The 19,920-nt window shown below is 55.5% G+C and overlaps 1 protein-coding gene across 2 annotated transcripts in view; it reads right to left on the bottom strand.

Annotated features, from left to right (window-relative positions):
* The window catches only part of MYRF (myelin regulatory factor), an 83,871-nt gene that overhangs the window by 27,582 nt on the left and 36,369 nt on the right, over positions 1-19,920 (bottom strand). For both annotated transcript variants that reach the window (XM_075048380.1, XM_075048381.1), the window contains exons 3-5: positions 8,225-8,312; positions 7,063-7,389; positions 3,349-3,410 (exon numbers count right to left, since the gene is read on the bottom strand). In XM_075048380.1, the coding sequence (XP_074904481.1) occupies positions 3,349-3,410; positions 7,063-7,389; positions 8,225-8,312 (477 nt within the window). The remainder of the gene's footprint in view (positions 1-3,348; positions 3,411-7,062; positions 7,390-8,224; positions 8,313-19,920) is intronic.

Below are 19,920 nucleotides of genomic sequence, written 5' to 3'. Positions count from 1 at the left end.
AGATCTGAGTCTGATAAATTGCAATGATTTCTTATGCCAGCTTCTCTATCCTCACTGCAGAAGCTGTAAAGAGAAGAAAGAAAACATAAAGAGCAGAAACTTTTCACCTGGAACATGCTTCTTTAGCAAAATCAAACCCTTCCACAGCAAGATTCTACGAGTGAAGAAATGCTGTGAAAAAATACAAGAAAACTAAAGGAATGATCACCAACTTTAGTGCAAGACACATGAGAAATGAGCTGACAAAGACTGAGAGAAGATCAATGCAAGAAAATCTGTGCACAGGAAAATCTCAGTTATCAAGATTTTACATGTGAGAGAAACTTTTCAGAACAGTGCACGCTGAAGATGTCATGTTGAGAAAAATATGACCTGAAAGAATCTACAGATTTTCCCATGAAAATCTCCCAGGAAAACGTGAGTGAACATCCTGGATGTAGATGAGTGGGAATTTGAGGCATTAACAGGCAGCTCCTGGAGAAGCAGGTAACAGAAGCCTCATGTGGAAGTTCCAACATTTCTCCAGCATGGAAGTCCTTCCCTCCTACCCAGCATTAAAACAGAAGATCTCAATACCACTCCAAAAGCCTGTGCTTGCTAAGGAGATTGACAGCATGGTCCTTTAAACAACAACAAAAAAAATCAGCTAAACTCATGTTACCCTCCTGAGACCTCCCCAGAATCCAGTACACCAAATCTGTGCTGACAAAGCACGCTCAGCCGGGTTTGGTCAAAACCTCGTAGCAAGCCGGGTGCTGATGCCCAGCTGAAGCACATCGCCTAAGAGAAATTGGAACTGAAAGGCCCAGGCAGTGACAAAATGTGCAGCTGATCCACTGCCACAGAACAGGAGCTCTTCCCTGGGTTTTCCTGCCTGTGGGAAACCCACAGCCTGGTCCCCAGCCCCACAAAACAAGCCTCCACCCACCTTTTCTTCAACAGGACAAAAGCGCATCTCTTTTCACAGCCTTTGCCTAATGGCTGGAGGTGTGTCTCCATCAGTCTGCAACGTTCAGGTGTCCCCAGAGGGCACCAAGGTCCCTGCAGAAATGAGGGACTGACTCCGGGGGCGTTTGGCCCTGGCGTATAAGGAAACCAAGGGGTGGGAAGGGACAGTGACTTTGCAGGTGTTTTAAGTGCAAGACAAAACTTCTTTGCACCCTGCTGTGGACATCTGATGAAGCTAAGCACCAGCAAATTGCAGGAGGGAGAAAACACACCCAGGGACCAGCCAAGCCTGTTACAGACTATGGGGACGCGGAGGGGGAGAGCCGGGAAGGTATCTGCTGCGTCTTTGCCAGGCTGCTCCCCTAAGCAGGTGCCACCAGCCAGCCCTGAGCCAGACACCGGGCTGGATGGACTTTGGTCTCAGAACAACCAGTCAGTGGTTGACTAATGAGGCCAAAGCACTTGACCAGGAATCAGAAAACTCCTCCCGTTGCAAGGTCTGGAAAAGTGAAATGTGTTTACGCTGAGCCCTCCTACTGAAAGCTGCCGGGGCAGGGCCACTTCCACCCATTCTGCTCCCTGCAAAGGCTTTCTGCTACCTGCCAAGATCTCTCGGTGCCCTTTTCCAGCACCCATCGAACTGGATTCCTCTGCCCGTGCTCACAGGCAGGGTCCTGCTCGCAGGCCAGTCTGCTTTCTGGAGCTGTCTCAGGGACAGCCTAGCCAAGCACCAGGGCTCCAGGGCGGAGGGGAGGTCTCCATCCTCAGGAGTTTGGAGATGGGGAGCAGCCTTGCTTTCGCACAATGGCTGGGGCTGACAGGTGACATCCCTGGGACGGAGTATCTCTCTGCTTTTCAGCCGGGTAGTGATGGTACCGGGCACGACATCCCCCTTACCCAGCTCTGCTCCTGCCATCCTGACAAGCACTCAACTTCCACCCACGTAACTTGGAGCGAAACCAGCACAGCTCAATAACGCAACTGGCCAGGCAGCTTCGGCACCACTCAGCCCAGCTGACGGATACAGCTTCCAACAGCTTCAGAACAACCCTCAGAGACCAAACCTGCACACAAGGACAGCCGCTTCAGGGCTGGGAGAGGAGCCTCGCGTCCTCCCCTGAGAAATACTGCAAGAAATACGTCTTTGCAACATCTTAAGTGAATGTCCTGATCCTGCAGCATGGTCAGCCTTGGCACTGGCGGCTCGGGTACAAGCTGGGAGACCTTGTGGTGCAGCTTTCAAGGGACAACCCACGCACGAGGGTCCGAGAACGTGCCCTCGCAGCAGACACTGCATCTTCACCACGTCCACAGCACATCGCAATTTTCACAGGCTTCTAACCAGGGCGGAGATAGGGGCTGATGCATTTGCCGAACGCAGGACCCGTGCTCTGTGCTCCCGGCTCCAGGGAAAAACCAGGTCTGGGAATCTGATCCTTTCCCTCGCGAGGAAGGAGCTGCTTTGCGGGTGCTCTCTGGAGCCTCCTCTCCTCCCCAAGCAGAGGTGCTGCTGCTCTGCCTGCACGTCAAAGCAGCTCTCCCCATGGTGAGCAACCCGGCCTCTTTGTTATATTTAAGGAAGGGCCAGGAGGAATTCCAGGGATTTTTTTTAGCAAGATAAACAGAACTCTTGACCTCTTCCATCAAAAAAAAAAGAGCAGGCACTGTTCCTGGTGGGGACTGGGCTGGAGCCTGGGGAAGAGGGTGCTGCTGCCGAGGGGGAAGGGAGACCAGAAGCAACCTTCCTTCCTCACCAAGGAGTTTCTTCCACCAAAGAGCAGTGAAGGTCACCAGAGGAACCAAATAACGCTTGGTGGCTTCCCCAGCGGGAGCCAGCAGGGCCTGGCAGTGACGCTGCCTGCACTTGGGGGGACCCGTCTCTCTCTGCCCTTTGTGGGGGGAGTGCAAGACCCCCAGGATCAGCTGGCCCCACTGGAGGGGAGGGGAGGGCTGGGAAGGAACTTACTGCTGAACGGCGGGTTCATTTCTGTCTCCCCGAGCCGGGCTCCATCTCAGGGACGCGCTCCCGCTCTTTGCCTCTCGCTCACCCGAGGCGGAGGGCAGGACAAGGAGGCTCGCGGGCTCCACATCCCACCCTGCCCGGGGACAAGCCACACCGCCGATCTCTCCCCGTGTCAGTGGATTCCCACCTTGCCTTCTCTCCTGTTCCCTCTCTCGCTCGCTCTCCCCCCTTGCAAAGACTAGCAGCAGAACAATAGGCGAAAGTCTAGGGATATTTACTAACTGATAATCTCCCCACGTATTGCAGCCGCCTGTTTTCTCCCGTCTGATAAAGATTTCAGAGCCAACCACTTTCACAGAAATAAGAGGGGGAGGATGTTGGGGTTGGGGTTTGGATTATTGGTTTTTTTTTCCCCTCTCTCTCTTTTCAGCACTTACCATTCACCTGCTGAGGGGAGTAGGCTTCTGATCCAGAGTCCGGGGGAGAGTCAGGTAAAGTGCTGCAGAGCAATGGGGAAAGAGAAGGGAAGGTCATTTTAAACCAGCTTCCAGCACAACTGAGAGGTCCAGTTTGATCAAAGCACCCTCCGGGCTCCTGTCAGAAATCCCAGCTGTGCCCGCGGCAGATCCCCGTCACCCCGAGCGTGTCCAGCTACGGGACTGCCGTAGCTGTCACTGCTCCCCACAGTGGTTCCCTGGACCTCAGGAGCAGGGACAGACATTTTGTTGACCTGACAATGAGATCTCCAGTTAAAAGAAGCCAAACTGAAACGTATCCCTTCCCCAGAGAAAGACTGCGTGCTTCACCGGGGGTCAATGGGAGGCTCTGGGGGAGCTGGGCTGGGACCTGGGATCTGATGCACAAAAGCGAAGGCTGGGAAGCCCACGGGATGGATTCTGCCTTGTGACCTGTACGAACCTGAGCACCACCACAGCTGCTGGCTGTACCACCCTGGCTCTACTCCAACATCACCAGCACCAGGATTTGGCCCTGGCTGCAAAAAAGCAACCAAGTAAAAAGGGGAGCTCTCAGCTGCCTTCTCCAGCACACCCACGGCTCGGGGATGGCAGGACTGAGGACCAGCCCCGTCATGTGCGGTGGCAATGCAGATGCACTGCAGGGAGCCGGTTAGCTCCTGCATCCTTCCTTGTTTTACCTCGAGCCAGCACAGACTCCCAGCAGCTGGTGTCTTCAGCCATTTCCAAAGCATCTCCTTGAAAATTCATTTGAACCAATTTTTCTTTTTTTCCTTTTGCAGCCCCTCCTCAACATGCTTCCTACTGCAGCAGAAGCTTGGACCTCACACATCTTCAGGCCAAGGTAAAATTTCCACCACCCTGGCGCACAAGTAAAGGACTTGCCTGTCTCAGACACTGGTTCTTCTCTAGCAACGTTTTGGAGATCGAGTACATGAAAAAAATTGAGGTCCTGCTCCCAGCTAGACTGAGCCATGGTCACTGCAAGCCAAAGCTGCAGCAGAGGTGGGCAGGGAGGCAGTGGCTCTGGTGGCTGGAGCCGTTATTGCCTACGCTCTAGAGAGAGGCTCACTTCACCTTAGTGTTTGCTGTATGCTCCGTCCTTTGGAGATCTTTGGCAGGGAGATAGCTTGTCTGCCCATTCGCATCCGCTCCATCGCCGGTGACGCACACCCACAGCAAGCCCCAGCAGGTTTCAGCAGCCCAGTACCTCAGCAAAGTCTGCTCCATCTAAGACAAACATGGCTGTTTTCCTCCCCATCTCCTGACACCTTGTTCCTCGTCACAAGTGGATTTTCACTAGGGATGCTTTTCCATTCCCCCCATCTTACACCGTCAGCTTTGTGGCTGCAAAATAATCCCAGACAAACCAGTACGGCTTGGACGAAAGCTGGTGAAAAAGCAAACGAGGCCCTTAGGGCTGCGGGAAGGAAAGGTGCGGTGCACCATGCACACGCTTCTCTGAAACTCTGCTCCTGACAGCACCCACAACGACAGCTACAAACCAGGACAGCCACCAGGACCTTCCTGCACCAGAGGAGCCCAAGACCCCCTAAATGGGTTCACCATGGTAAGAAGTACACAGCAGTAGCTGGAGAGAGATGAGGTAGGGTAACCCCAACAAAGAGCCCTCACCGTACTTCCCTCATCCTTCACTTGCAGCACCTTTCCACCACTCCCCTTCTACGCTTGGTCTGGAGCATCTATCACCAGCCTTACTTCCAGTCTCCTTGCCACGCTGGCCATGACTTCATACTATATTTCCTATGAATTTAATAGGATTTGTGCCTCAGCGAGCCAAGTTTCGGCCAATAACAAAAGGGCCTGGGACAATTCAGGGAATCCTGGAGGCTGGAAAAGGCTTTGTAGCAGAAAGATGGACACTGCAGAATTCACGTAGGGAGGTAGTGTGGATGTGCCCCATCCAAGGGAAGGGTTTGTTGGTATCCAACACGTGAGAAATTGCTCTTCCAGGAAGAGCCTAGTACAATGGGGAAGAGTCATTCTGGGATGCTGAAGAAACGCTGCTATGAAAGCTGATCCAGTTCATCTACATCCAAACCAAGGTCTTCACCTCTAATAGCAAGCTATGATCTTTACTCATGACCTCTCACATCCTGCAGAATGCCAGATGCAGGCAGAAGAAGGGGACATGACAAGGCATGACGTCATGCTTTTGGGCTTGGCTCCTCCTAAGCTGCATGTAGCCTTCTGGGTACACAGCAAGGGAGAACTCCCCCTTCTGGGAATAAAATAAGGGCAGATTTTGTTAAGCTTGTTTCTTTCGGCAAGATCTTTCCAAGTTCATCCAAAGGGCCAAAGTCATCCCAATGGAGCTGCGTTATGGCTGAATCATTGGTTCAGTCTGCTGGAGGCTTCCAAATCCGGGAATCGCCACGCCGTACTTGCTGGCAACACTAGAGGGCACAAGGCAGAGGGAGAAAAACGAGGCAGGGGCTTGCAGAGATGAGCAGTCCTGGGGCCATCCTGCCCTCCTTGTCCCTGACATCCACCATCTCTGCTGGAGAAGGCACAGAGGTTGGCTGTGCAGAGAGCGCATCAGGGCCACCCATCACCTCTGCTACGGAGACAGGTTGGACCACGGCACAGCTCCTCGTGGTATGACTATTGCCAACTGCCAGGGCCTCCTGCTGATAAATATGCTGCTGCACACGTTGATTTTCATCTGTCCAGCTTCAGATCATCTTCTTGTTTCACTCCCGTATGACTGGGGGAGAGCAGCATGGACCAGAGAGATGCACGAGGAGGAAGAGACCAGACATGTTCTTCCTTTTGGGTCTCCAGGCTGTAAAGCTTTATGGATGCCAGCCCCTATCCCTGTCACCACTGTGGGGCCATACCCTCTCAGCGTGCCATGCCTGCCAAAGTGCTCTCTACTGACATGGTCCCGGTCTGGCCCCTTGGGCCACTGCAGATGGCTGCTGCCATGTCGCTGCGTTCTCCCAGCCTGCCAGGGTCGTTTCCTTCCTGCCTGTTTCAGGCAAGGCCATCCCAGAGAGCAGGAACCACATCTTTTCTCCTCCCAGGACTAATTGTCCAGTTGAGTCCACCAGCAATGCTAAAACCGGCTCATCCTCTTCCCCTTCACCAGGTCTGCATCCAGACCTTGTTGCAAAGGAGTACAAATCCAGCTCAGATGCCGTCTTTTTCTTCTCAAGAGTGGAGTTATCTACAACATCAGGCCAAGAGAAGTACATCGCTCTGCCCAATTTAGTCAACATCTTCCCCTGGGATAGTCATGGGAACATCCTGGAGACTGAATTTTGTCTTGTTCAAATTTATTCTGCGCCTCTTCCTTCTTAAAAAAATACAATGCTACAATATTCTCCAATCACACGCTTGTAGATGTGCAGCATAGATATGCTGGTCACCCAGAGACGACAGCTCTACCACCACCTGCAGACACGGGGGATGTTACCGATCCTCTCTAACTCAATGCATACAGCCAAGATCTACCCAACAACCTTCCAGGAAACTTCAGGACCTACACTTGTAAAAAAGCATCTCTCCGTGAAGCAAGGGTTTAATACAGACTGACGCCGCCAGCAGTTGAGGCACTGTGGGACGAACTACACCACCCCTCCAGGCCCCACCAGCCTGGAGGAACACTCGTCCCACCATTTGCCCTTGTTCTGCCACCCCAACCCCACTTACCCAGGTGCGTAGGAGGCCTTAGGCTCCGATTTGATTGGAGGGACCACGTTGTTTAGGCAGTGGCCGCCAAGGTAGCCCTTGGGCACCACCATGCCATTGTTGTTATTGCAGTTGAGGTGAGCACCGTAGCCGGGTCCGCAAGGGTTGGCCAGAAGAGGACCATGCCGGATTGGGATCTGGTTGCCCGGGGGAGGAAGGTGGAGGGAACCGCTGGAAGCGGGGTTGGTCACATTGGCGATGGAGCTGGCAAGAGGCGCGTTGACGGTGGTTGAGCTGGAGGGCTGGGGGTGTGCATAGCTGGCTGAAGCAGGGATGTCAGGGAAACAGCTGAGAGAGAGAAGGGGACAACCTCAGCAGAGGGACAGGTAGACGGTGCTTTCTGCCCACCCCTTCCCTCCCCAGCCATGCAGCAATGGGGACGGAGCCACTCAGGTGCTCTGGGACACCCAGAAAAGAGCAAAACAGGCAGCATTGTGGTGGCACCAGCAGGAGCGTACAGGAAGGCAGGTCAGCCACCTGGGTTGGTGGGACTGACGCAACCCCGAGGGCATAAAATCCATCTGCGGAGCTGTAAAGGCCAGAAGCGCCCAGGACACCAACCTCAAAGCTTGCAAAGTCAGCAGGAGACAGCAGGATCTGCTCACCGTGCTTCAGCTTACAGACTAGCACATGGAAGCCGCTTTGTCACATCAGCCCCGAAAGATCCTGCTCCCACCCTGTGGCCCAGATCGCACTGGCTGCTATCCGGGTCTGCTCCCCCCACTTTGCCAGTGTCGGCGCACACAGGGAGACCCTTCCCCTCTCCTAGCTCGTGTTGTGCTGGGGATTTAATCTTTCATGCTGAGCTCCTAGTGCTTGCTTTCCTATTGCTCAAATTAAGGAAAAGTCTTTTGCGGTGCCCTCAGGAGGGGAAAGAAAGGGGACAGAAGAGACTGGGGAAATTCAAAGGCAAGAAGCCAGGAAGAGACAGGAGGAAGAACTGGAAACGAGTAAGGGAGCAAAGAGCAATAAAGAAGGACTCTAGGAGGGACAGAGCCGCAGCCAGGGTGCACAGTGATTTCTAAGTGATTCCTCGAATTGCAGGGCTGGAAATTGCTCAACTTCTCTCCACAGAAAACAACAGCGAACGCTGTTCCTGCTGCGGAGCAAGGGATGCACTTACATATCTGGTGAGTCCTCCTTGCTGATGTACTCTTCCAGGATGCTAGTGTCGATGTTAGATGGTTCCAGAGCTCCATTAATGTCGTGGCCTGCGAGGGGAGAGGAGGTGGAAGCGTGAGCCATGAGAAGGACACGAAAGGCCCTTGCTTTGCAGGTCAGAAACACCACCAGACCTTTGCAGAGTCAAGAAACTGACCCAAGAAGATCAGCAGATACTTCAGTTTGAGGACTGCCATCTGTCCATACCCATCTGTGTCCCAGCGCAAAACCAGACAGAGATGGGGCACGGGCGACAAGCCAAGGTGGTGACACTACCTGGGAAACTGGACACACGGGTGGGCTTTGTCTACAGCAATTTGCGAGCCACGCTATGGCTGCGGGACACGCGGGCTTCCCGGGACCGGGCTCAGGACACGTGGGAGACGGGAGATCACGGGGTCAAGCCTGAGCTATGCGAGACACATGGCTCTGCAGAGCACGAGAGCCAGCTCTTGCCCAACCACCACCACGAACTTGGCGCTGACGTGGCCCGAAACGGCTTTGTCAGCGAAGCTGCAAGAGCCGCTGGCCTCGCCGGGGCTGATGGCGGGGCTCCCCTTTGCAGGCAACGGGGGGAGAACAGTCCCCGCAGAGGCAGGGCTGTAAGCGTGGGCTCGGGGGTGCTTTGGGAAAGCTGGTTTCCTCCCCTTCGGACCCTCACCTCCGCTTCGCAGAACGCGCTGGAGTTTCTCCGCTGCTGCCATGACAGCTCTGGATCAGCTCCCGACCCCGCAGGAGCCCTCCTCCCTCTCCTCTCCTCTCCTCCGCGGGCAAGCGGTGGATTTCCCTCTCCTTTCTCCTGGAGGGCTCCTCCTCCCCTCCCCTGTTCTGGGGAAGCTGGGCCGGGTTTTGTTGACAGAAAGTGCTTTCTTTATCTGTCTCTCTGAAGTGGGAGTCTGCAGCCCTCTGGGGTCGGTGCCAGCCCTCGGTGCCAAAGACACTGCCAAGAAAGTGGAAGAGAAGGCCCGGCTCCCCCCACCTCCCCGAGCTCAGATAACGAAGGCAGCCCTTCCTGAAAGACCCCGCAGCTCCACGTTAAAGCACGACGTCCCTTGCCCAGGAGAAGACCCTGACCCCCCGGCCTCCCCCCCGCAGACCATGCGCCGGGGAAAGGTCAGCCGCTGAACCGCAAAACCCAGGACGGGGGGTTTCAGCCCACCCCTGGCCAATTGCAGCTCTCCCCTCTGCAAATCCCTTTCATACCAAGACAAGCAAATCGGTAGAAATAAATCCAGCTAGGAATTCTGCCAAACGGACAGGGTGTGTGCGCGGATGGAGGGATCTCTCCCTTAGTAACCCTGGCTAGAGGGGAAAAAACCTGGGTAGCCGCTCGCTTGCGAGACACCTAACCCTTTGCGCACCATCTGCCTCCGTGGCAGAGCCCGGGGACTTGGGGGAGGTGGTGGTGGTGATGCTCTCCCATGCGAACTCTTGCTACAAAAGGATGCATCTGGAGCAGGGACGCGTGATGCTCCGGCCAGGCTAGCGTCGTGGCGAGGACAGGGCAGGCAGAGCCTACGAGGTCCTGAGCTGCACCAGCACCTCGCTTATACAGTTGCAGACCCCAGGTCAGCACAAGGGTACTCCTCAGCGACAGCACCGTCCTCTCCTGCAGTCGCAGCGATGTGGTAGCAACCGTGTCGTTGTCCTGCTTCGAGTGACGGTTGACTGGAAGAGCTCACCGATGGCCAGCACCGTGGGTACTTGAGTCCCTTGCTCATCCCTGAAGACCTCTGCTATAGCCTGCTCCCGACACTTCACCACGCGTGGCTCTACCAAGGCATCTCTTCTACAAGCAGCCACTCCTCGGCCGCTGTGACCCCTTCGCATCAGCTGAAACCCTTCTGCCAGCGGGCGAGCACTCCCCGCTCTCTGCTGCCTCGCTCTTGGCCAAAGAGACCGCACCGTAAATCACACGACGTGTTTGGCAAACATCCATCGCAAAAGCTATCAGAAAACTTGTCTCCATCCCGAGTTCCAGGGTTGGGACCCAGGTTCAAAAAAAAGGCACTTGACCAATTTTGCTGCCCTTCCACAAGCTACTGAGCCTGTCCAAGAAAAATCTGACCCCAGTGGGTTTCCCTTACACCTCTAAACTCCAGGAGCTTCTCCATGGTAGAAAAGGAGCCCAGGACCTCTCCAGAAAGGACAGGAGGCCCTCAATAGACAGAGGTGTGCTAGGCTTTCCTATTTCTTTGCTACTTTGCCTTAAAAGTCACCTTCAGAAGCCCTCAGCTGAGACCCAGCCGAAAGGTGAGATAAGCACCGTGACGCGAGAGGTGTGTCAGCTGTGCGAGACGTGATAACGGCCGTGGCGGGGTCCGGCTGCGCATGTGCCATGGGAAGGGGCTGCCCACTAAAAATAGAGGACTTTCCTTTGCTTGGGGACAGAGGTACTTGCATCAGCTAGGGTGAAACGGGGATGTCAGGGCAGCGGCAAACCTGCGCGAGGAATGTCCCACTGCCCGTCGCCTCCACGCAGGCTGGGCTCTTACCAAAAGCCAGCTTAGGTGATTAATTAAAAGCTAATACTTCTCCATAGAGTCACGAGCTCCTAACGACACCAACAACGCTCCCTCCCCCTCCGAAGTGGGGATTAGGAGGAAGCGGGAAGCCACCGAGGAGGGACCCTGGGAAGCTCAACACCCACGCAGCTCTGCACGACACAGACTCCCGCATCTCCCCGTCCCAGCAAAAGAGACATGAAGGAGCCCAGAGCAGCTCTGAGCTCCCCTGTGCTGCCGGCATTAGCCCTCTCGCTGTGGGAAGAGTAGCATCAATCCCCACATAGCATCTCCTGTCCACGGCCCTGCCTCTGCACCAGTGCCCGCTCCAAAGAGTACACGAGAGCTCTTGTCACCCATAACCCTTTCGATGTCCCCGGAGCTCAGCAGGATGAATCCTGCCTTCCATCCCAGAGCAGCAAGCCGGGCAAGGTGCCACAGGCACCCACAGAGCTGCCCAAAGAGACCGTCTCACAAATCAGCTCATTAGTGCTCTCTGCACACAATGAACCCTCCCAGGGCAGGAGGGTACCAGGACCAAGTAATTCAGCTGCTTCTAAGATGTTGACCTCCCTGTACAGGCATGGAGACTCCTCAGGGCAACCTCTTCCAGGACAACCTTCTATTTCACAACTCCTTCAGTTGGTGCTGCTGCAAAGAAACTCCCAAACCTGCCAGGTCCCTATGCCCTGTCCTCCTCTTGGCCCCCGCATTGCCACCCCGCTCTCATACCATGCCACCCCTCCATCTGCTCAGCTTTCTAACCCCTCCCTCGCAAAAGGGCTGAGGAGATCCCCCAAAAGTAAATTTTGCCTGAAGAACAAGAAGATGTTAAACCCGCAGCACCCTCCTCGTCAGCAGAGCCGGGCGAGCAGAGGCCCCCGTACGTGTGAGAATGTCAGGAATCCCAATGTTTGGACTGGTTTTCTCTGCCTTCCCCAAACCTCCAAACACGATCGACATTCAAACGGAGGTGCTTCCCACACCGCCGTCTCCTCCCTGCCCCTGCTCTGATGGCCTGGGTCTGCCAGCTCGTCCCTCCTGGTGACATCCTCTCGGCTTGAGAACTTGCTCCCCATCCCATTTCCAGGTGCTCCGCCATCAGAGATGGGCAAGCGGCCACGGGGCTCTGAAAGAGTTAACGGTGTCTGGCCCCTGTGAGTCGTCATATTTACAGGTCCGAGAGATTAAAACCAGAATTTACCTCGAGTGATAGGCTGATAAGTTTATGGTATTTCTATTTATAACAGTCCCTCCCCCACCTATTCTTGCTCTGTTGCCTGTCTTCTAATCACCCATAATCCTGCCTGGGTCACCTGGGGGTGGGAGGAAGGGAGAGAGCTGAAGAACTTCATCCTGGGATCTGCTAACGAGAACCAGATGTGGGAACCTGGAGATGACAATGAGATCAACTGTTTTCAGGGGCTGGGGAACATCAGCGAAGAGTGGGGGGACACCAGTGACAAGGAGGAAGAGAAGAGGCTGAGCCAAACCCAGAGCCTCCCCGCAGCACTGAAGCCACATACCGGAGGGTGAATTTGCGTTCTGGGTTTCAGGGACCCACTAGGGGTTTGCAGGCTTGAATTACAAATGAAGCACTGTGTTCCGAAAGGCGTCGAGAAGAGGACTGCAATTAAGACGAACGAAAAGCCGCAGACCCTGGTAAGCCTGACGGCCGCACGCTTCCATTCCCGGCCACCTCAGCCCTGCCTGGTTCCCAAAACAGACAGGTACAAGCGACAGCCTCCACCAACGGGCTGCTCCAAAAGTCCGGCTCTTTCTCCAAAACGCTTGCCTGAAGCATGGCAGACGTCACCGGCTGTCAGTGCTGCCCCGCGTTCACTTCGGAGAGGACGAGGAGCGCTCCGGCGGCACCCAAGCCCTGCACGGCTGGAACTGGGGCAAACGTCTGCGGTCCCAGGGCTTTGGAGGACGGCTGCTTCCCTGCCTTCGAATCAAGAGACACGCCGGGCAGTGCCCGGCGTGCAGCACAGCCAGGAGAGGGAGCAGCCTGCAGGAGAGAGCGGAACTGGCCATTTGCTTTGAAGTCCTTGACCTACAGATGGGCCAGGGACATTGCCCCGTTGAGCACAAACCTTCACCTGAAACCTGGTGCAAAGGACGCAGGGCTTGCCCACGTCCGTAGCGGGCTGGGGAGCCACCAGACCCAGCGGAGTGGAGAGAGGAGGCTCGTGGACGTGGTGCTGGTGGTACAGCGCAGGCGGCTGGAGCATGCCGGAGGGCCCGCAGCTTTCGGGACGGTCCTTCGGCTGGTCACTGCAATCACCAAAGCACATCCACCTGCCCAAGGACTTCCCTTGGTCCCTCAGCCACCCACCTCAGCCACCCTTGGTCCATTCACCCACCTTGGTGCCCTCCCTACACGAAGCACGTTAGGGCAGGGTGCTTATGGGGAAACTGAGGCATAGAGCACCCCAGTGACAAAACCACTGCTGAACAGGGAGACAACAACCAAATATCCAGCGGGTGCATGGTGGGACAGGACCGGGAGACCCCAGGAGCTCCCAGCTGACGGTCCCACGTGGCAAGGTGCAGCGTTCCCTCTCCCAGCAGCTCTCCAAGCACACATCGGAGTGCATACATAGGTGAGCAGGACAAACGCAGCCAGCCTCAGCAAATGCCGCCATGCCTGAAGAACCACCAGCCGATACCTGGTATGGCACGGCGTTATCCGCGGAGCTCAGCAGCGGAACGCCACGCCGGCGCAGCCGGTGCCGTAGCGAGGCGCGGAGCCCCGGCGCAGCCCCCAGCACGTTCCCGTGTCCGTGCGTGAGGGGTTGTGCAATCGGCGGGCCAGGCTGCCGCATCGGCACATTCCCGGGGCCTCGAGCTGCTCAGCACCCCCTTCGTGCTTCCTCCCCTGTTTATCCTTCGGCCCTGGCGGATTGGCTGCCAGCCTGGCTGCGAGCACGAGGAATCCGTGCCATGGCTGGCTAACCAAACACCGCCTAAGCCCGAGGAGCTGCGGGGCCAGTGCTCGGCTTCAGACCTACTTCCCCATCAGCAGGAGCCCAGCTGGCTCTACCGCAAAGGGCGAAGCCCGAAAAGCATCCAGCATCACAGCCCTGCTCCGCTCCGGCTGGGAACGGCATCCCTCTTGTGCCTGCCCTGCCCGGAGTGGGATAACGGCGAGGGCCACGACAAAATCCCGTCCCTGCCCAGAGATGTGGGCTATGCATCTGCCAGATGGGGAGAGCCAGCCCCGGGGACACAGCTGCTTGCTTAAGGAACAGCGGGATGATCTCCCCATCGCTCCACGTGCCCAACCCTGGGCTGCCCAGAGGGTACGGAGGGGTGGAAACGTCCCCTCTGGCAGGAGGGACGCCGACCCCGCAGCCCCTACCTCCCCCCCAGATACCAGCCCAGCATTCCTCTTTAATTAATGCTCTTTACTACCTGACTGTAACGATAACCAGTCACTCCCAGCAGAAGTGGCTCCTGTAACCCGAGTGGGATGCCAAGGAAGACCACTCCCCCGTCTCCCCCAAAGTGCTCTCAGGACCACCCCAGAGCAAAGCCCTGGCTGTCCGAGGCACTGAAAGGGGCCCCCTCCCCGAACCGCAGCATGGTTCCTCCACGGGATGAGCCCTTCCTCACGCCAACCCCTCTATCGTCTTCCTCCGGCCCCTCCAGGACAGCCTGCTGGGGTCTGCACGGGCCGCCAGCGGGGAAAAATTTTACCTGGTGTCAATGCATGCAACTGCTCGACTTCAGGGGGCTTCACTTGATCTGATGCTGATGGAGCTACGCTGGCTGGTTCCTCACTCCTAAATACTGTCCTTGAGCAGTTTCAGTCACGTTAGGACACCCTTCTCCCACACTCAAGGAAAGGCAGCACGTGCCCCTTCCCATCGGAAAAGGTAGGGCTGTCCCAGTCAATGCAGAGGTAGAGCCATCGCCCTGTGTCCTGTCCTGGGGACATTCCCTTGTCAGCCCATCACCAAGGACAGCCCTGCCCCTCCAAAGCATTCCCCGTGCATTCCCCGTTCATGCCAGAGCAGAAAACCCAACACCCAAGTCACACCAGAAACACAGCCAAGGCTGAGCTCTGGGAGTCCGTGGGGCAAAAACTTGGGGAAAAGACCGAACTCAGGGCTGAGGAGATGGGGGTTCGTGAGAATTTGGGCATTACCCAGAACCTGTGGGCTCCAGGGAGCCTAATTTGTTTTTTCCTATTTGAAAGGAACTAGTGAATGGAGCAACTGAGAGGGGTTTTGAACATAGACACAATACCTTCTCCACGGAGAGGCCAAGACCATACCCAGCCCAACAGTACCTGACCCCCCCCATTCCTGGCAGCTCTCTTTCGCTCTCGGTGAGCTCCCAGACAGCATCCCCGCTCCCATGTCTAACCCCACTGAAATCCTCTCACTGCTGAGAGGAGAAACTATCCCACGTCAGCTAGGGCAGGATGCAGAGAAAGCAGCGCATCAGGAAGGGAGATATGGGACTGGTGGGATTTAGCCAAGACCCCAGATTTACCACAGTGAGTAAAAAGCGTTACAGGGTCTCCAGTGGCCAGGAAGACCCTGGAGCAACAACCTGGCTGAACAGCAAACCAGCACCAGTGGCAAAACACTCAGGGTAATGAACCGCACTGGTATGAGGTACAACCAAACCATCAGTAGCACCATCCACAGCAGCATCGCCATGTCCCCCGAAAAGCTCCTTCTGACCTCACGTGGGCCCACAACTCCTTAGCTTACATGCACAGAAGAATGTATCTGACAAAAGCACCTTCGGATAAGCTGGAAAGCGTCCCTAACCTTTTAACGTGTCCTGGCTCAGACCCACAGCAACCCTCATTCCAATATCCACTGTGCAGTGTTGCTATTCCTGACATACTAGCAGGAAGATCCCCTTGAAGATATCCCCTTGTTTGTATACAAGCCAGTATATATACCCTGTATAGGTGTATAGAGAGAGAGATTATGCCCTCTCTCCATCTCCCAGGCCTGGGGGAGGACAAGGTGTGTGGTGAGAGACATCCCAAGACAGAAGCAGCACAAAGAGCCAGAGGAAACCATCCCGCTGCGCCACAGCAGGGCATGGGCATCTCCCTCAGGGAACCCTGTGGGAAAAGGCAGGCAGCTCCACGCAGAAGGGATGGCCGAGCCCCATCCTCCCTCCCAAACCTTCCCGAGCCGCCCTCCTCTTTCTACTCTCTCCTCCCTACTGCCCTCTCCGCCAGCCACCTCTCAGCACCTTCTCCTCTCTCCTTCTTCCAAATTCCCCATCTCCCCTCGTCCCTTCCCTCTCCGAGCCGTTATCCCTCCGGACACTCCCGAGTCCCTTCTCCTTCCGACTCTCCACCCTTGTCCTGGCCTCTCCTCCGCCCTTGCCAGCTGTGAACCTTGGCATGGATAGAGCCATTGTCCTCCGGGCATTGGGGCCGAGGAGGAGGAGGGGAAGGTGTGAGAGGGGACACAGTGGAGCGTTTGTGCGTGTCCCCGCGGCCGTCAATGCCCTGCTTGTCCATTCATGCACTAAGATGGCAGGAACAGCAGCACCCACACAAGCCTCGCCATTTGGCGGGGTCCAAGGTGCCTGCCCAGGGGGGCACATTGCCCTGTTTGTTTGGAGTCCCGCAGAGGCAGAAGACAACGCCTTTATCTGCCTCTCCGGACCGAGGGTGTCGGAGGGCTGGCGGGGGGGGGACAACAGGACCAGAGAAGGCCACTTCATCCGGCATCTCCCGAGCCGAGGACCGACAGGGAGGTACCGCTGCGCGAGGCCGGCTCCGCGACCCTCGCACCTCCGTTCCCCAGCCCAGGAGGAAGACAGGGATGGGGAAAGGCTTTTCAGCACAGCCTCCGGATCCCTCCTGCCGAGGCTCCTTCGTGCTGGTGGGCTTGCCTGACCCAAGGCAGAGCAGCACCACGCTCCCGGCTCCTCCGGCCGTGCCCCGAGCAGGATTACGGCACACCGGCCCCACGGCCACCCCGCTTCCCCAGGCTTTGGTGGGCTGCAGTTAAAGGACTGGACAGCAAAAAAGGAGACGCAAGCCAAAGCTTCTGCTCTTGTGCATTCCTCTTTGCAGTCGCTAACTTTACCTAGATTGCAAGTTTTGGGGGACAGGAGTGACCGTTTTCTACAGGGTAACGCCTACGTGCATGAGCTCCCTGTCACCATCGCGGCAGCGAAGGTCCAGCGCAGCTCTTTCCGCTATCAGCATAAACTTTCTTCAGTGTGAATTATTACAAGAGCATACCAGCAATACAAGAAAAAAAAAAAAATATTTATTACTAGCTACGTACTGGCATTAAGCAGAGACTATGGCCCAGCTGCCCAGAGCCTTGCCATGCTCGGCGGCAACCGAAGAGGCAATAAAGGCTCAGAGAGGCACAGGGGCTTGACAAGGCTGATGGCAGATGGCTCAGCAATGTCACTGCTGCTCTGCTACTGCCAGGGAGAGAGCCCAGGGACACAGTCCCTGGACACTGACCTCGCTGCAGGACCACCAACGCTCCTGGAAAGGCTCTTGGGAAACTCGGAGACCCAGGAGCCACTCCGGAGACCATTTTCAGCCCAATTCTGAAGACGTGCGCACCGCATACATGGGGGACTCGGGACTTGTCGCTGCGCTGCCTCTCCTGGAAAGCCCCCAGCACAAAACAATCCTGAGGCAGGAAGATTAATAATCAAACAGCAACAGAATACAAGCCTACAGGCAGCCAAGCATCGCCTGGAACACCACGTCCAGATCGGGCGTCTCGTTCCTCCCTTCTAACTGGGAGGCAACAAGGTCTCTCCTGTCCAGTCTGGACAGCCTCCAGAGGAGACTGAGTGTAAGAAAGCAGAGCGATTTATCTAGATGGGACTTTTGCCAGGGCTTGGGGAGGGCCATCACTACTTTTGTGCAACCAACACCGATCTTTCACAAGCAGGAGTGTCAGGTCATCAGGCTTTTCCTTCTTCTCACACAGCTGGGACGTGCAACCATACAGCACTTGCTCTCAGCGCTACACTGCAACAGCATTTGCTCCAGAATTGACTCCTGTGAAAATCACAAAGGGTAGCAAAAACTTCTTACGTCCTTGGGTTTCCTCTACCATCGCTGCAGTAAGTCCTCATCTACCTCCACCGCACACACGGCACAAACCCCCTCAAGACCCAAGGCCACTTCCCAGGATCTAAAAGCAGAGTGACGCGACCAGGAGAAGCGGACCGGTCAGCCGCACAGGTACAGGGCAGTCATTTCTTTCCCCAAGGAGGAGGCTCAACGCATCCTGCTTCGGTGGTCTAAGTCTTACTTGGCAGCGGTGGAGCATAAATGGTGTGTTTGCCGGTACTCCCGCAGCCGGCGCACACTGGGCTAGAGAGCAGCATCGGGGTTGTGTAAATGGTCCAGCCAGAGCCCTCCTGCTCTGCTGCTTGGCTTCTGTTCAGGCTTGATTCATGAGCTGATGTGCCCTGCTTGGGAGTTCTTGCCCTCCTTGTGCTCCTGAAAGAGGGATGGACCGAAGGACACACTGGACACTGTTTCTCTCTGATTTCATCCATCTTAAGACAATACCGACCATTATATCCCTGAATCACGCAGACCACAGAATTTTACTCAGGGTGTCCCCCACAAACCTAGACTTTCTCACTGTAGTGAACACATCCTTCGGACATGCAATTCTGAATTAGACTTCAGCTCATTAATTCATCTCCTGAGGAAGGGGCCACACTAATCCATTTCCACCTTTAGTTCCTCATCTTAGTTTGCACAATGTATATCCATACCCTTAATTACCAGACTAAAGAGCCCTCTGCTCCAAGAAAGCTACTTTTCAACAAGGTGTTGTGGACTAGCTCAGTCACCTTCATGCTTTACCTTTTCCCAAGCTAAAGCTAAGCTTCTCTAGCCAACCACAATAAATAATAGGTAACGATGAAATTAAAATAATTATTTTTTTAAATATCCCTAGGGATTAATGCCATGCTGGCTATTTCCATATGGGCTTTCAGACTGAAACTGAGGTTTCTTTTAAAAAAAATAAAAAAATAAAAAAAAATTCTTGTTTGCATTTTCTGACTAACTATGAGCTGTCTCCTGCACCGGAACATAGTTCCTGCACCAGGGATTTAGCAAACAGTTACCAGACAATACAAATCAGATACCAAACGTGCTGCTTGGATCCCATCCACCCTGCAAGCTCTCTGTGTGTTCTGGGTCTCACTTCAAAGAAGTGTGCTGTCTGGAGCAGCACAAACCAAGAGGGAAGGTGCCTGGCACGCTGCTCGAGGACGCTGTGTGGGGAGGGCAGCACACGGAGGAGAGGATGAGGAGGTCACCCCAGGCCTGGGGAGGTGGGAGGCACTGACTGCATTCCCGCAGGCAGAACAGCTCCTCAGGCTCTCCAACGAGTCGTCTCTGCTCATTAGACAAAAGGAGGCAAATACTGGGAGTGAAATAACGGTGAGATGTGCCCAAAGCGAGATAAACCTCGCGGCAGCACTGCCTGAGCTGTGGGGTGCAGGAACGCGAGGGACAGATGACGATGGGTAAAACTTTCTCACAAAGGACTGAGGGCAGAATTGATGCACGAGGAAGGTCAGGGACCTGCCAACTACATTGAGAGCCGGCTCCTAGTACCTGGCCCGGGCAGATCTCCGGGATCCACCCCTCCTTCGCTCCTTCCATCTCCCCCCAGTGCAGAGGACAACAGGCAGCGACTGCTGCGGCTTCCCGACACCGCTCGCCCAGCTCCTTCTAGCAGAGGAGGGATCACACGCTGCTGCTGTTTTAAAGCACCTGCTGGGGAAAGCAGCGTGTAGGTCCTAGCAAACCAGTCTGTCTCGCTGCCAGCCAGAACTGTGACAAAGAGCCGAGTTATGAGGGAAGAGTGGGAAGGCAAGGAAATTACACAAATTGTATGAGTCATTAGATCAACAGATTAAAAGACCTCTTAGAGCCTTCTGTCCAGGCCAGCAGAAGGTCATTCATTCCCAGCTCGCTCCTTGGGGCTCTGCCCCATGCGCCTAGACTTTCATCACTTCCATTCGGGAGACGATGCTGCGGTCCCACACTCCTCCAAGGCTGGCTGCCCTCCGCAGAGCCCAACCTGAATGCTCCCTTTCTGATCTCCACTCACCGCCAGCGCCCCTTGTGCTAAACAGCAGAAGGATTTCACAGCTGGGCCATTCA

The sequence above is a fragment of the Buteo buteo genome, chromosome 16, assembly GCF_964188355.1.
Source record: "Buteo buteo chromosome 16, bButBut1.hap1.1, whole genome shotgun sequence".
Lineage (NCBI taxonomy): Eukaryota > Metazoa > Chordata > Aves > Accipitriformes > Accipitridae > Buteo > Buteo buteo.
Note: the sequence above shows the minus strand (reverse complement) of the source record. Positions and strands in the feature narration are given on the sequence as shown.